Genomic DNA, 17,488 nt, shown 5'->3' with positions numbered 1-17,488 from the left:
CTGGGATACAAAGCAAGCCTGATGATCTAACCTGCCGGGAAGGTTCTATCAGAATGTACTTTTGCCCCAAATCGTTTAGAAGACAAAGATGTCGTTAAAAGTTTTTCAACATGAATTCAAACCACATAATTTAGGCTAATATTCGACAATGGTCTCAGCAAATATTGCCAAAAATGAACCTTCAGTCAGACTCGTGAGCATATCCGGTCAGTGGGGCAAACTATGTGGGTCACCAAAGAGGAAGCAAATAAATCTCCATCACATTTTGCTTTCTCGCAGTCTCATGTTCATACCTTTCTCCCAACTCCAACATGCCACTGTGAGTTTGAGTGCCCTTTCTCTCCGCCTCCAGCCCTGCACGCACGTGTCGGAGGCGCACAGAGGGCGCACCGATGTCATTTTTGCTCCAGTCCTCCTTCCTGGTGGTAACCCGCTCGCTCGCTTGTTCGCTGCCGGCTGCGCGCAGCGGCATCTCGGAGCAGGAATTTTGGGGAGTGGAAATTCCGCTGTTACTTTAACGACTCGTCTAGTATTCCTGACATTTCTGCTGTAGCGGTCATTCGCTGCGAACGGAGAGGAAACGGAACAGAAAAAAGGAGTAAAAGACTCGCAGAAAGGCACTCCAATGGCCCTCACGGCTGTTTTTTTCCCACTTACTACCGATTAACTAGTGGTTTCAACATCTAATTTATAATTTTCTTTTTTATTCCCCACTTGGAAGCATGTTTATCGTTCTTGCTGGGTATTAGAAGTGTGAGGTCTGAGGAGGAAATCAGGGCGCACAGCTACCACTTTTGGGTATTGGATTTTTCCTTTTGATTTTTCCCCCTTTTGCGTTTGGATTATTTTATTTTATTTTTTTTTCCAGGAGATGACAAGTTCCCTGTCAGACGCAGGGCTCTGGTGCTGAAGCTCACAGGATGCTGGGGACCATACAACCACCAGATCTCATACTTTGAGACAATATCGGTTATTTCTCCTCTGTGGACGCAAACTGTGTGGACGCTTCTTCCCGTTGTTTCTTCTGTTTCTTTTTTATTTTACAAAATATGGTGTGCCATTTTATAAGGATGCGTAGTGGATTGCTATTGTTCCTTCTCACCCAAGTCATCTTGGTGTCTTCGTTGGCTCAGACTGGTAGGTGTAAGCTGGTTCTCAGTGTACATGTGGCTTGACAACAGGCAGCCTAGCTGAATATTGATCAGTTTTGCACCATTGTTACCTTTCACCCGTTATGCATCGGCTTTTCCTTTGAGAGGACGTTCGCAGGGTCTCAGTTTGGACTAGTTTTGTTAAGCATCATACATTAAATTGGGTTTTTACTATACTTACAGATGGAAAAAATACAGATTTTTTACTTAAAACATTTTTTAAATTACAACAATGTGTCATATAAATAACAAGTTCGATCACCATTTGAATAATTAAAGCCTCTAACGCACAAATACCGATAATGAGATTTTATAATGAATTTAATAATATTAAACACACATATCTTTTAAGGTCTGTGCTTTTCTTTGATTTAAAGGCGCATTTTTTTTTTTTTTTTTTTTTTTTTGGGAGCTTTTGCAAATGCTGGCATTGAAGCATGATCTCCAGGCAACAAGCAATTTTACAAATCATTCACTGAGAAAATTAAATTTAATCATCCAACATGTTTGTTGCTGAGGCAACCCACCTCACCTTTCAGGAGCGCGATCACACCTTACGGCATGCATGCAATAAAACCCTCACTGTTTACCACACCTTTTCTAAAATAACCTGTGAAGTGTAAAGTTTTAGCACATTTCCAGGGTGAGAGAAATTTCTGCGACAGGAACCTACAGCTCCAATGTGTTTATGGGTTCCTTGCGCAAGATCATTTTTGGATATTTGCATTTATGGTCTCCCTAAATTGAAAATGTATTTTAATCTTTATCGCCAGTCAATATCACAGAGCAGCGGAACGCCCGGAAAGCCGGCGTCTCTCCTCTAAACTGAACTTTTTCTCTTCTTTTGCGGTGCAGATAAATGCGGGGGGAACATAGAGATACATGACGCGGACTACCTGACCTCCCCGGGTTATCCCGGCGCCTACCCGCCCTCCCAGCAGTGTGTGTGGGTGATAACCGCCCCTGAAACGGGTCAGAAGATTCTCATCAACTTCAATCCGCATTTTGATCTGGAGGACAGAGATTGCAAGTAAGAGTTCACTTCTCATTCCCGTTTCTTTAGTCTCTCTACTTTCTTCCTCTCTCACGCTCTTGAGCTTTTTCCTCCCTCCTTCAATCCTGCCTGGATACAGTGGCAAATTCTGCCATCTATTGGTGAGGGACTCGTACGTCTGCTCCTAGGGTAGAGATATGGCACAGACTCTGTGCCACAGAGGATACAGGCCATTATTAAAGAGTAAAACCCACGTTTGATGGGCTTTGTAACTCGTGCTTGATAAGAAGGGAGGTTAACTTATGGCACGTGTCTTTGGTTGATGATTTTACAGAGCAGTAAACTCAACAAAGGACTGGCTGCACCAGCTTGATTGATGATGGAGTTCATTTTGCTCATTGCATTAAAAGAAGAGCTGTGCTTATTTTTCATTTGAAGATAAACTCAACCTGTTTGTATTTGTGGGTGGCTTGCATTGCTTTTTTTTTTTCTTCTTTTTTTTTTTTTTTGAGATTATGCCAAGTTAGATTTGTGAACTTATTTTTTCTCTGTATTTTTGCCTCTTCTTTTCATGTTTGTCATATTTCCTATTGATAAAGCACGGACTATGAAAACAACAGGAAACTCTGGTTTATTTTTGAAGGAGTTGCCAAATAATGCAAAGGTGTTTTGCTTTTCCTTGTCTTATAAGGAACACAGTTTAATTTAAGGTCATTAATTAAACAAAATATGGAGAAAAAGATCCAGGAAACTTGTAATGTCTGTTTTATACTACTTTTTTAGCATTTAATGGAAGCAATGATCATCTCTGAGCTTTAAAAAGACAGTTTAAAGCCAAATAAAAATATGTAACCCTGTTTTTTTAATTTTATTTTAATAAATATATGTTTTGCACAGGCCTGTCAGGAAGCAGTCTTACACATTTAGAAAACTTTCTGATCATATACATGTCACATACATTAACTCGAATCCTTCCTGCAAGCTTGATGGTGCCTTTTTTGCATGACTCTGCTAAACTCGTAAACAAGCTCCCACACAGGCACTACATAACCCCTTTATCCCCTCTCATTGACAGAGGAACACAGTCTTGATTGTGTGCATCCATACAACATGGGCCATGTGTTTTTATGGCGGCTCCTTTGTCCTCTTTTTTAAAGGCTCCATAAACGACTCATGCGTAAATCACAGCTAGCTGTCCCGCTCTGCCTCACAGATGGGAGTTCTCCAATACTATTGGATCATGTTTCACCACCAAGGGACTAATAAACCATTAGTGCTTGGGACAGATAGTGGATATCATGTGTCTTTTAGTGGATTACACATCTTCTTCTGCTGTGTTGCAAGCAAACATGCTGAAAAGCTGCTGCCTCAGTCGTTTATTCAGGAGTTGCGTTATTTTTTGTGATAACCCAGGGAGCAGTGTAAATGTGGAATAATGTGGTTTTAGGGCTTAATGAAATGTAATAAATCCTGGTGATAAAACTTGAGACTGTGGCTGGCACTGTAGTACACCACCAGTGGAGTGTTATTGTCTACCTAGATGATTTTTCCATAGGTTAATGTGCTGTAATAAAGCAGTTGTAGGATAAAATATTACACTTCCATCAGGGATCATCATGAGCTAATTGTTTTAGTATCAGGGTGTGGGAGAGCAGATAGGTTTCTCTATTCTTCATAGTGATGGGATTCTTCACTTTGGCCACACGTGCCTGATTCCCCACATAGAAGTAAGAGAGCCCTGATTTCCACTTTCTGATGGCCGCAGGACTCAGAGCTGTGACCGTTGAACAGGCCGACCACCCTGCAGCCACCTCAACAAGTCATTTGGCTGCTGCCTCAGGGGTCTGTGCCTCGCTCGATTGGTTTCATTATTTGTTGTGCGAGTTTGTGTTGGATGATGATGGGGTGTAGCTCATAGCTTTCCGACTTGGCAGGAACTGTGTTGTTTTTGGGAGCGAGTCAAACGTTCGAAATATGCCCGTCGAGGGAGGCCTTTAAGCCGTTTTGGCGAGACCGCAGTCCCACTTAAGAATTTCCTGAAATGGTGGAGTTTTAGTTTGTGGATGGATGGCCAAATGTCAGGGGCAGAGCGTGATGCTGCAGTCAGGAGAGCATGACTGGAAATTGAAAACAGTTATTTTTAACCTTGGATTTAAATAGTTAAACCTTTTTGCATAACTTATATTGGTATTGTGGGGCATTAGTGAGCTTTGAGCATAACATGAAACCATTATCAGCTGCACATTTGGTTTCTTTGATCATTAATTAGGCCCTTTGTCAAGAAATCAGCTTTTTTTTTCTTTTGTAGCCTTTTGAAGCTAAGCTCATTATCTTTAGATGTTGACTGTCAGACAAAAGAAAACGTTTCAGGATGTTCTTAGACTCTGTGCGGAATAATATTTAATTATTATTTATTTCAATGATAAAATGTCAGATAAAGGAAGAAATGTTCACTTTAGCCAGAAATCAAGATGATGTCTAATTTTTAACTTTTTTTAAACTTAACTAAAAGCCAAACAAATTTAGATTAAACAGTAAGATGAAACCCTGAAAATCCTCACATTTTTTATGTAAACAACAAAATTGTGTTTGTTTACTTCTTTGTCTAATAAATGTTTCTAATAAGTCCCTATAATTATTATAAACCATAAAAACTAAAGCAGTGACCCTACGAATATTTGGCTGTAGTCTCTGAAATCAGTGTGAGAAAATCAAAGCAGTGTGATTGATGTGTCTCTAACATCCTATACGGCATTCATTTCAACTAATTGAAATCCATTGCTGGAAATAAAACCCCGCCTCCTCTGTCATTAAGTTGCAGCTCGCTGCTTGCCCATTACCCCCCCCCCCCCCCCCCCCCCCCCCAGTTCCATAATGAAATTATTCAACCAAAACAGAACAAACGTCTTCCAAAGCTGTGAAAAAACGTCTGCATTTAAGTATCCAAACAAAGAAACCATAGCGCTTGCATCTGCTACAGTAACGTGTGTAACTGATTTCCCTCCCCATACACCCTCATCAGCCATAGTTTACAATTATGCTCCCTAATTACATTTTTTAAAAACAGATATCAGCCAAGAAACAGTTTTAGGGGGTAATTTATGAATGGAGAACTATGGGAGGAGTTGCTATGCAACCAGATAAATACTGAATCTACAGGATTAAAACAGGGGCTACAGTTCAACAACAAATCTGTAGCATCTTTTGAGAAGAACTTTTAGGTTAATAGATGAATCTGAAGCTTACAAGGTCGTGGTTACCTTCTGGGTGATGATTCTATCAATGGCCTTTTCCCTTCCACAAACTCTCCGGCACAAAAGTGTGTGCTCAGTGAACAGACGAGAAGCAGCAACACTCTCCTTCAGATGCATAGAGATCTTTTGGCTTTGCCTCTTATCTGGAGCGGCACCAGAACAACTCTTGTCTCATGTCCATGTCTGAAATAGCCTGCGAAGTGAATCCCTGTGGAGTGCGGGAAAATAAAGCAGAGGCATGGATAAGGAACATGCGTCGGCGGCCGGATAATTTGGGACATCTTTTTAGGAGTTGGCTGAACTGTTTCCTCCTACACGAGGCTTTACTGGAACAGTCTGCTTGTCGCACATACACAACACACACAGGCTGTCCAAACTTTCTGTCACTTACAGTATGCTACAGTATGCACAGTGCAAAATCTCCAACACACATTTATACACAGAAGGTAACTTCAAGGGGAAAATCAACCCTTTCCATCTCCTTTTGAAGATGAATATTGAAATAGTAGATCTATTACGTTTGTTTGGTGCTATCTTTTTGTTTCTTTTGACGTATATAAGTGGAAAAAATGAATTGATGGCAGATTAAAGAAACCTGAAAACCTAGGTAAGTGAAACAAATGGGAGATGCCAGAGCAATATGTTAGTCACTATTCCCCTATTTTGCTCATACAGTTTAAGCAACCAGTAAGTGAATATCTAGGGGAAGAGTGCCTCCACAGGATTAGGTTAAAGAGCACAAAGGCTTATCTGAACATTTTAAACTTGGTGCATGCTTGTCCTTATGTCACCCAGATTCTTATACAGTATATAGCCAGAAGCCATAGTAAAAAACTGACATGATGAGACGTTTAGTATTGATTTCTACAGCCACGGAAGTCTAATTTGACCCACCACAAAGCAGCCATTAATAAAAGTCAGTCAGTCATTCACATTTCAACTTTGATAACCCTTAAAAATGGAATCATGCTTTTGGTCTTAACTATGCTGCCTTTTGTAGAAACGCATAAACCCATGAATAAAATAAAATATCTACTAAAGATAAAAACAAAGACTAAAGTGATTAGTATGGGGCTAAACAGCAATCTATGAGGAAAAAGAAATGTAAATTGTGAACAAGGTGACAAAATATGTTAAGTAAATGTGTGCACCCAGTCAACCACTTTGCCAAAATTTGTTAGTAAAAATGTGAAAAATTAAAAAAAGGGGCATGTATTTAAAGTGTTTCGACATTTACCTTAAAAAAAAGTGGCTACCAAACCTTTGTTTAATATATGGCTGCTCATGCCGCCATCACAGGGATTAATTCTTATGTCCGATTTCACTCTGGTCAGATTTTTATATTCATAAAGATTTTGATGCTAAATACTTGAAAAACATGTTGATTCCTGTGGCGGTTTCTAAAATTGTGCTTTTACGTCAGATAACAACCTTCAAGATTTTATAGCTTAATGTAGTTAATAAACTGGCAATCTGGTGTAAAAGCTACAAATTTACAGCAGGAATGAGAAGGATTGGGAAAAAATCAGTCTTGCCATAAAAATGATTACAGCAGTTAATCATGAAGTTACTGCAATGTGAGGACCACCTTGCAATAATAAATGACCACATGAGATCGAGAACTGAGGCAGGAGGTGGGGATATCGAGAAACAGAATGAAAAGGAAAAATAACTTTTAAAAAAGGAAAAAAGATTCCAGACTCTGATGGGAGATTGGTTTCTCCTTAATGTCTTCGCTCTATGACAAGTCAAGATTGTCACAAGACCAACATCTCACAGCCTGGAGGTGTCACATGAATGGAAACACACTCTACAAGCAGATTTGTGTGTTTGTGATGGTTGAATTATTCCAGTCGATCTTGCGTGGGGTGAATGACATTTGCATAAAGAATTAGGACTTGTTAAGGTGTAATACATCCTAGTCCTTGCACAGTATCATCTTTATATAGTCTGATATAGTTTGATGCTTTAAAGAGTAGGAGGTGGGTGGCAGTATGAATGGTTGGAGGAATAGCAAGATGTTTCTAGATAAAACATAGATGGAAGATTGGAGAGATAAATCAAAAGATGGACAAATATGTAGACTGTCATCTGGAATATCTATTTATGGATAAATGGATCGGCAGCGGGATGATTGTTGTTAAAAAGTCAACCGACAGGGAGGATTAATGAATGGAAAATGATGGATAGTTGGCACAGTTACATTAATTGATCGACAGATGGATAGATGGTAAGATGGGCAGCCAAATAGAGGGTGTTTCTGGATGATAGGGGTTATAAGTGTCAAAATTTAATCACATCTAAATGAACTGATGGATGGATTATGCTTGATGTAAAAGAAACAACCTGATTAGCAGATTATCCCTTGATGGAAGGACAGAATGAATAATAATGCAAGAATATACAAACTGAAGAAAAGCAAGCTGGATTAATTTCCCCAGACATGAACAGATGAACCTATAGATTGATGGTTATTGAATGGAGCTTTGGATTATGGACAGAAGGATGTCAGAATGAAAGGATACAAGGCTACATTGGTTGACAGCGGATTAACAGATGTCTGGATGATGTGAAAGCTGAAAGGAAGGATGGATGGAAAAATGATTGTGTGATAATGAAAGGATGGCAGGCTAAATAAATATGAAAGTAAATGTATAGACAAACTGATTTTCTGGTTATGGCTGGATGGATTGATTGCTAGTCAGAAGAATGTTTTCTGATTCAGATCCTGAATGATAAATGGATTACTGGAGGAATGATGAGATGCATTTTTTCTGATGGAAGGAAGGATGTGAGAATGGAAGGTGGAATCAATGAGTGTATGACAGATGAATGACTGGATCAATGATTAAATAAAACAACATGAAGGAAAAATAAGTAGAAACATGGTTGAATAGTCAGAAATTTATAAATGATAGATTAAAGATGAATAAATGAAGGAATCAAATAGTAAATTGAGGAAGTAATGGTAGAACAGATTAATTGTTTAATGGATGGATGGACGAATAGATAGATGGCAGAATGAGAGGGCATCAATAGATAAAGAATTCATTGACCAAATTGAGAGTTATAAAGGATAAATCCATACTGAAATGCTATAAATAGCAGATTGAACAGTGTAGATGGAAGAATGGTAAACAGATGGACACACAGCTGGATAAACTTTGTTCTTCTGTCGTCTGAAACAACATTAGTCAGCGACCCTGACGTAAGTTGTTTAGTCTTTTGTTGTGCCACAGCATGAAAATACACCACATGAAAAATTGTCGTCAATCACAGCTTTTTTTTTATGTGGCTTTAAACTGCGTGGTTGTTTGACCAGTCCTGCACTCAGTGTTCAGCTAGACTTTGTCATTTTCAGAAAAAATGAAAACATGTAGTCCAGATGGTTGTGTTTTTCAATTATCACTGACCACATAAACAGGAAGACAAAATGTGCTGTTGTCACAGAAAGATTAGTCTGTGGCCCCTATCCAAAGAAATCTGGGGAGTGAGTCTTCAAAATTAGCTTAGTTGTTTTTTGTTTTGTTTTTTTGTGTTTAGTTGTGACATTTTACTTCTTTTTAGCTCTTATAAAATAAGATAGAAAGTAGTTCTCTAGTTTCTAAATTAAATCAGTAATTATATCTTGTTAAAGACATTTTTTTAAATATTTCTTGTACAAGCAAGGTCTTACATAGGTGTAGAGTAAAAAAAAGATTAACCGTACCTTAAATTCAAAGTCTGAATAAAGATTTTTATAACTAGTTTTGCAAAGTTGAAGTCATTAGCTTTCTTTTCCTTTGCTTATCAAAATGTCTGAATTTCCTTGTTGTAACAGGATTTCAGTGTGGCATTCCCTCCTGCCGAGGTTAGAAAGCTCAGAACGAAGAGTCGTGCAGTCATTAAATCCTTCATGGTCACAAACTGAAGAAAGAAGAAAGTGGAAAATGAGCAGAAAATATATAGCCTCAGAGATTAAACTTTGAGACGAATAGAGAACAACGGGGAAAAGAGTAGAAGAGAAACAATGAAATGAGAGATTAAAAAGAGAGATCAGAGGGGTGTAAATGGACTTAGAGAGACAGAGGGCTTCAGGCTGGTTTATCATGGTCAGTCTAATCCTGACCTCTATGACAGTCCTCTCACTGTTTCTCCTCCTCCTCCTGTTTTTCCTCAGGCTGTTCTGTCACTTTTCTTTTTCTCTGTTTCTCATCTTTTTTCTCTTTTCACCCTGAACTCCATGTGCACTTGTCCCGTTTTCATCCTTTTTTTCCATTCTGTTCACCATATGCTCTTCTTCTCTGTCTCTTTGCTCAGTTTGACAAATGATAGTGAACTTTATACTTCGTGAGGCATGAGCTCTTGATTTTAAGGAAGAAAAATACAGAGGGATGGAACATTGCCATACTTACAGCTACAACATGATCCTAAAGACTTTTTGTAATGTTGTTGGTGTAAATTAGTCAAATCTCAGAAAAGCAAATGATTACACAAAGAAAACAGATGGTGGCCATAGAGTTTTAATATAGCTAACACATTAGCATGCACTTACAAAATACAGTCAGCATAATTTGTACTGTTTCTGGTTTAATTGTAAATACAAACTCATCAAACCTTCAGTGTAATAATTAATATTATTATAAACTGTAATTGTAACCTTTTTTTGTATAAGAGGAGGAAAAATATGCTTATACTGTGAAATGTTGTCACTACTTTAGTTTTTTGGCTTTGGAGGATGTGGTTCATTTTCTTTTGCTTGTTGTCTATTTAGTCTGTAAATTAAGAAAAATAAAACTAGGAAGCAGAAGTTAAAGTGTTTTGAACTTAAAGTACTATTTTTCTAAACTTTATCCTTCACCATTTGCTATTCTTGCTCAGCTAACTAGCTAGTAGCTAACTGATATTAAGATAGTTTACTTGCAGAGGGTAGCTAACCAACCAGGCAAAAACATAATAGGTGTCAGTGGACTTTCTTTTTTATTTCATCTTCTTCTGTCTTATATTTATAAATTATATTTCATTATGGGTAATAAACTTTTAATTCAGTTTCCTCTACCAGCTCATAAGGTTTTAACTTAACAGGTTATCTTGACAAACAACAGGCTGCAAAATCTAACAGAATAAGGCCAATACACAGGTTTCTTTCTTAAAAGCATTACAGCTAGCTGAGAAAAAAGTTTATATTTATATTAAGAAAAATCTTTACATTTAAATCCTTGGTTTCATTTAACTATGTTGGCCATGTAGCTAGCCTGGCTTGAATCCACATTCATCATCTGTTCTAATCAAAAGGATGCTATTAGGCTATTCTATTATTTTCATCTGTTTTTAATTTATTTATTTATTGATTTTGTGGTGGACAGTGCAGTTGTAGTAGAACAGCCTATTGTTTCTTCTTTGCCTTGTTTGTGTTTGGCTCTGCTAAATAAACTGGAGTGAACATTGCTTTTAGCACCCAGTTGTGAGGACGTTTAGATGTGGCACAGAAAGTTGTTTTGATGTTGACAGACAGAAGTCAACATTCAGAAGTGGCATAGCTGCAGAGCATTTAAAATATTCAATTGATTCAAAAGACTTGTTAAAACTACATGAAAGCTATTTAGAGGTAGTCATGAAATTGGGATTGTCCTTTTGAAGGCACTGTAAACAAAGACCACTACCACTAATTGTGAGATATGGTCAAATAGTTTGAAGGAACATTTTCATTTGGGTTTACAATACTGCTTGTTGCCAGAAGGTTTTGATTTACATACCAGCAAAACTTCTCCTATGTATTCAGTATATCAGAGTAGGAACAGTGGAAAAATACTGTCGTATAAACAGACTTTCACCAGCTGTCTCTGGTCTTTCAGCAGCAAATATTTGTCCAATGGGAGAAAGAATGAACTTTGAATCCTGCTATTGTTTCTCTGATGTAAGTGAATATTGTTTAGAATTGCTTTTCTAAACATTTATGACGACAAGCTGTGAATCAGCTCGTCCATATGGAAACACTGATGCACACGTACTGTACCAAGGGAGATATTTTATAATAGCTCACGAATACACACAGTAACAATCACAATCTGTTGTTAAGGAATTTAGACCTTTTGTGGCTTCCTGCTCGTCGGTGAACTGCACACAAACTTTCACACAGAAATGAAAACACATGTCAGATTAGACCTTAACGAGCAGATTAACGAGGAGAGAGTTTTTGCAGAGGGAGAGGGGAGACCCACTCTGCGACGTCACACACACCACACAGCTGCAATCCCAGGATTTACAGGATGCACTAGCTGATGCACTCCAGATGTCTTTAAAGCATCCCACCCCCCTCATGCCATGACAAGGGAGCTTCCATCAAAATCAACATCTGGACTCTGCTGTGATGATAAAGCTTGTTTCAGTCACTCAGGTGCTCAACTTCTATTGGCTGTTATGTAATCTTCTGGTAAATAAGTAGATGTTTTAAGAAGCAGTAAGGTTTCAAAATAGATATCATGTATACAATAAATGGGTGTAATCAAGCAATGCTCTATTTTAGACCACAACTGGACAAGAATGAATAACATAAAGATTTTGAAAAAACTGTCTTTTCACTGTTTCACCAGCTTTTTTCACATGAGAAAATCCCTCTGGGAAAATGATCTTCTGTCAAAATGAAAATGTGAAACAGTGAAAATGACCTGTTGTGAACTCTAAAATACCATTAAATGGACAGTATAACAGGAACTTGAAATATCTTGTCAGCTCACGAATAAAGAGAAAACCCAGGCTCATTTCTGTCTTTATCAAATGAAAATCAAATCGAACTTTGTGTGTCAGAATGTCCCAAGAGTCACAAGACACTTATCAGAATCAAAAACAATCTACTAGATGCAGCTGTGACTGAACTTCATGTGATTTACCTCCTGTCTGACTTCCTCCATGAAAGGAAGATGCTAAACCAAAACGAGGTCAGTGTCAGGATGTAAGGGTTGGAGATCAGTCGGCGGGTCAAACTGTGTTTTGACCTCTTTCGGGGCGGATGAGCAGCTTGGGAGGTTTTAGTCCATTTTTCAATGCATATGTGGCGGGAAACCCACCCCAGTTAAGCCGGAGTGGTTGTTCAGTAGCAGGGATGCACAATAAAGTCTTTCTCTTGCTTGTAAAGGAATGTTGTGTGTCTGTCTGGGTAGAAACGCCCAAGGGTGACCACCATTTGCAGAGGATACTTATCTTCTGGGAAGATGATAAACTGATAAATATGTGGGAGGTAGACACGCAAATTCAAATGCAAATATGGATGCAACTTGCATAAATAAACTCATTTTGTTGACCCAAATCTTTAAGGTCAGCTCTACACTTTGCCTCAAATCAAAAGCTGTAGCTTTTTCTTTATTTAAAAAAAACAGCACTCTAGCATAGCTTGCACTCCTTGGCCGCCTGTCTGTGTTTCTGAAACCCTATTATATTAATTTTTCAGAGCATTAAGGAGCTCAGTGAACACTGGAATGACTCTATGTCATGAGCTCTAGTTAATTATGAATCAGACTGCAGAATGAAGGAAAGTCAGCAGGTTTAAAGGAAATTAATGCATTAGTCTCTGTATGTGTTGAAATCAAAGAGTTCACAATCATCAGCGTGTCGCCATTAAGATCATCTGTTCTGGTCTTCTGTGCTCAGTCTGAATTTGCTCCACATTAGGATGAGTGATAATAGAAAGTAGTTGCAGTGTTTGGATGTTCTCCCTAAGGAGAACCTCTCAGGTACAAGCAAAACAAGCATTTAAAAGTGAAGCTTTTCTAATGCATATCTAATATCTAATGTTTTAGCTTGTTCTTGTGAGGGCATGTTGTATAACCTTGTATGAATCACATGCTCTTTCAGTAAAATCTTTTATTAGCATGTCAATTATAATGCTAAATTGCTTACTAGAAGCTTCAGAAGCGATAATCCTAAAAACTAAATAATAATGATTTCAGTGTTTATGCCTTGATGACTGAAAAGCTAATTTAGCAAATGGGCTAATCTCCATATAACTTGTTTTATTTTTCAAATGTTTGTCATTAAGTCCCATCACCAGCAGGCAGTTTGGCTCAATAACATTTTTTTTCTCAGAATAAAGACTGTTTCAGAGCCTCCAGCTCAACATCTCTCTACCCGCCTCCATGCGTCTGTCAGCTAGCTTCTCTTGTTGCCGCACTGCAACAATCCCTGCAGGACTTCCTGAATTTGTATCTGAACAGAGTTGGCTGATTAATGTCACATGTTTTGGGGAAAAAGAGAGGCGAAAGCATACACAAACAAGCCGCCCAGTGAATGCAAATGAACTTGTCAAAGGACTAACACATGTCAAAGCACAGTGGAAGTGACATTGTGTTTATTGCTTTGGCTTTAGAGAGGTGTGGATTGAGTGTCGGTTGACAAAGCGTCTTTTTCCTCCCAAATCTCTCAGGTACAAGCTGAGTTTTGTCTTACTTGGGATTCAGACTCGGAATCGCCCTACTGTGTTTGTTTAAGCATAATGTTACTCAGACAGGACAGAGCAGGTCGATTCAACTTTTACCCATTTTCTCTATAGAAAGAAAGAGTTTGTGCTTACATGTGGATCTTTATTAGCATAAATCATTAATGCAAATAAAGTAACAGAACCTCAAGTCACAGAGGAACTTTAAACTCTCCAACTGTTTTTTTTTACTTTTCCAAATTAAGCACCAACGAGTGTGCACCAAATCTTATTTCATCCTTCAGGGTCCGTAATCGGTGTAAGAGAAAAACGGGGGGGGAGCGGTGTTCTTCTTTTCTCTTTAGTCGAATTAAGGCTTCCTAAATGAGAACAAATTCCACCTCTTCTTCGCCTTCTTTTTCTTTTGGGTAATTTTGGCAATTTCTTTATTTTTTTTTTCTTTAGTTTCTTTAGTTCGACTGTTTAGAGCGGTATGTGTTTGATCCTACTAGCCTTAACAAGATTTGCTCGAATATGTGTTCTCCATTTTTGTCTATTTTATTTATAGCGCAAAAACTGAACTTTAGAGAACTTGTCATCAAACACCAAACTTGTCATTTGAAGGTTTCTGGGGGTACCTATGTGGCGTTTCCATGTTCTCCACCATGAATGTTTGGGTTCTCTTCCGGCTTCTTCCCACAGTCCAAAGAAATGCATGCTGGGTTGGTTTGAGTCTCTAAATTCTTGCTAGGAGTGAGTATTTGTCTCTCTCTGTCCTGTGATCAACTAGTAGCTGCTGGGAAATGCTTCAGCCACGCTGCGACCCCTGCATTGGAATACATTGTTATAAGATAATGAGAAAAGTATAATTTTATCTTGAGATAAAAACATTTTAAAGTTTTTAAAGTGAAACCTAACTTTTGAGGCTCTTTTGAGCAGATCTTGAAGGCTGACTCTGCTCTCATCCAGCGTTTTAGTGACAACATTCATTTATAGAGGCAAAATTTGGATGTTCAAAGTCTTTGAAAGGGAAGTCCACAAATTTAAATAAATAAGTATCTCCTAGGAAGCAGGTAAATCTCTTAGTGTTGGATTCTAGGTATTGACAACTGAGGTATCTGTATGTAATTGGATGTGATTTTTTCTGCATATGGAGGTAAAAATGGTTTGTTTGCATGTGAATCTGATCATACTGTATGTTTTATATGTAAAATCTTTAATCTACATTTCTTGTAATCAGATGTTTAACAGCTTAATTTCTTTAAACATTTAACTGAAAAAAACTTTTCAAATAGGTAAATTCGGATTCTCCAAGGTATTTTTCATCTATAAAAGAGTCAGTTCAGGTTGTGACAGGAGAGGTTTTATGAGGAAATATTGTGTCAGAGGGAGAGCATGATAATAAATGTCTGCACATGTGCATGTGAGCTATATGGTGGTATTAATATACAGGACATGTGGAGTGAGTAAAACAGCAAACAGGAAATTATTATGGTTTTTGGTGAACACGAGGGAGGTGAGAAACTGAAGTGTGTTTGTGTGCGTGTGTGGCAGGTGGCATCGTAGTGTGTTTTTAGCTCACACACACATGCGTGCCATCTGTAGCCTCCCAGCAGAGCTCAGCACGACTGGTCAGATTGAGTTTATGTGCCGTCAAACACAGAAACTGCTTGTGTTTTACAGAATGTGAACATTGTGGCCTACGGCATCCCCTGTGTGTGTGTGTTTGTTTTCTTTTTACTTGTACTGTAAGGACAAGAAAAGCTGCTACACAGTCACTTTGTGGAGGCTTAGCTTGCTGTTTGAGATGAAAGCTGTGGACTTGGGTCGAGCTGGGAGTCGGATGGACACTGTGGTCGGGTTCAGGTCGGGGTGAGTCCCCAGAGAATCAGTGTGAATCAGCTTTCTGGTGAAACGAAATCCTTAACAGAACTGTTTGTACAAAAAGCCCATTTTAGATCAAGGGTACTCAAGTTTTGATCACTGTGCACCAATTTAGGGAGGCAGCATATGACTGAAAGCCACAGAGGAGGAATGCACACATCAAACAAACCACACAAACTCACTGAATGGCTGACTTTGCTCAGAAACATCATCAGCTAGCACATTGCTTGCTTGTTACAGCTTCAGAATTTATCACTTGTTTTGGGAAAATGGTTTGTGCTAAGTTTGACTGAATAACAAATTCTTTCAGTACAGACTTCACTTGTTTGTAACTAATAAAGAAATAGGCAAACTATTTTACATGGTGCCATTTTTGTCTCACTTAAGCATTAAACTGCAGATTTCATCTTTAAAGTTAAAAAGCTTTAGGCAGTGTTGTTTGTAATGATGGCAACATCATTTTAAGACAAAATATTACACATAAAATAAAAAAAAATTGTGCAATACTTATATTTGTCCACTTGTTCAGTAAATTAGTAACGTACCTGGAAGTAGTTGCTCCCTGTGGCATGGCATTCATGCAACATGGGAAGAGTTGTGACACATAAATATAAAAATATTACATTCGATTAATGGTACACTTGTACTGTGTAGTTTGTAACATATAGATGTAACCATGTAAAAAATCTAACACACCCTTAGAGCTGGTGGTTTTGCTTAGTTGCACCTAGATTAAGACTGATGAGAAAACAACATAAGATTAGTCTGGTCTACATTGAGAACAAGTTTTAAGTCCCAGAATCTCTAAAAGAGTTGACCCACGGCAATAAATAAGTGTGTCATTAATATAAAAATGTAAATTGGCATCTGACTTATTTAGACCCACATCAATAATATAAGCAATGGAATACGAGGGGACCTAATACTGAACCCTGCGGCACCCCATAGAAACTTCAGATCTATGTCATTGTTTGATGTAGTGTTTTCCTTTGCACTTTCTACCTGTTCTGCTGATCTGGAACATCAAACAATAGTTGCATTTTATAGGTTTATTCCTTGAAAGCAAGCGTCCATTAAGGCATCTACATGAAGGAAAGACCAAGTATTCCTTTGCAGAGCATCATTTATACAGTGCCGATATTTATGGTTTCGGTGCAAAGAGCACAAGCACAGATTCAAGGACGGAGCACAGAAAATCACATATTTTCTCCATTCTCCATTCACGGACCAATTAAAGCATGAATATTTTAACAGAACAGACTAATTTACCAAATTACAGGATCAATATTGCAGGTAGCAGACAAACAGCACAAATTAAAGTAACCCCAAAGACATCTGTCTTCTGAGCTTTTCCATTGTAGGTCCCATGGTGGTTAGTTTGAACCGTGCGAGCTAACTAGGAAGGACAGGTGTTTCTTTTGCATGAAGGAAAATGACTCTTGCTGTGCTAATTGTTCATCAATATCTTCCAACATATCACATGTATAACAGACTAATTCCTATTTTAACAAAAGTAACTGACATAATTAATATTTTATTAACAGTAAGCCATAAGAAAAGTAATTCAAATCCTTCCACAATGTGAATTCGTGATGTACATGTGAAGCCTGCCTTCATATAATCGCTAGGGGTCATGATTTCAGACTGGTATTCCTTGTTGGTAAAATCCCCGCGTGCTTACAAAAAAATCCAACAATAAAAGAATATAGGCAATAGTTAACCTGCTTTCCTCCATGTTTCTGTTTCTCTTGTGTTGTTGCTCTTCGCTGTAGGGCAAAGATTAACAGCAGTCAGTGTGTGTTTTCACTGCTTGCTT

The 17,488-nt window shown here is 38.2% G+C and overlaps 1 protein-coding gene across 1 annotated transcript in view; it reads left to right on the top strand.

Annotated features, from left to right (window-relative positions):
• The first annotated feature begins 471 nt into the window (after positions 1 to 471).
• LOC121644214 (neuropilin-1a-like) overlaps positions 472 to 17,488 on the top strand; it is a 90,385-nt gene continuing 73,368 nt past the window's right edge. Inside the window, exons 1-3 of the mRNA XM_041992017.1 lie at positions 472 to 798; positions 869 to 1,137; positions 2,007 to 2,181. Coding sequence (XP_041847951.1) covers positions 1,050 to 1,137; positions 2,007 to 2,181 — 263 coding nt within the window. The 5' untranslated portion in view covers positions 472 to 798; positions 869 to 1,049. The remainder of the gene's footprint in view (positions 799 to 868; positions 1,138 to 2,006; positions 2,182 to 17,488) is intronic.

The sequence above is a fragment of the Melanotaenia boesemani genome, chromosome 8 (genome assembly GCF_017639745.1).
Source record: "Melanotaenia boesemani isolate fMelBoe1 chromosome 8, fMelBoe1.pri, whole genome shotgun sequence".
Classification (NCBI taxonomy): domain Eukaryota; kingdom Metazoa; phylum Chordata; class Actinopteri; order Atheriniformes; family Melanotaeniidae; genus Melanotaenia; species Melanotaenia boesemani.
The sequence above is the reverse complement of the archived record's forward strand: the minus strand, read 5'-3'. Positions and strand labels throughout refer to the sequence as shown.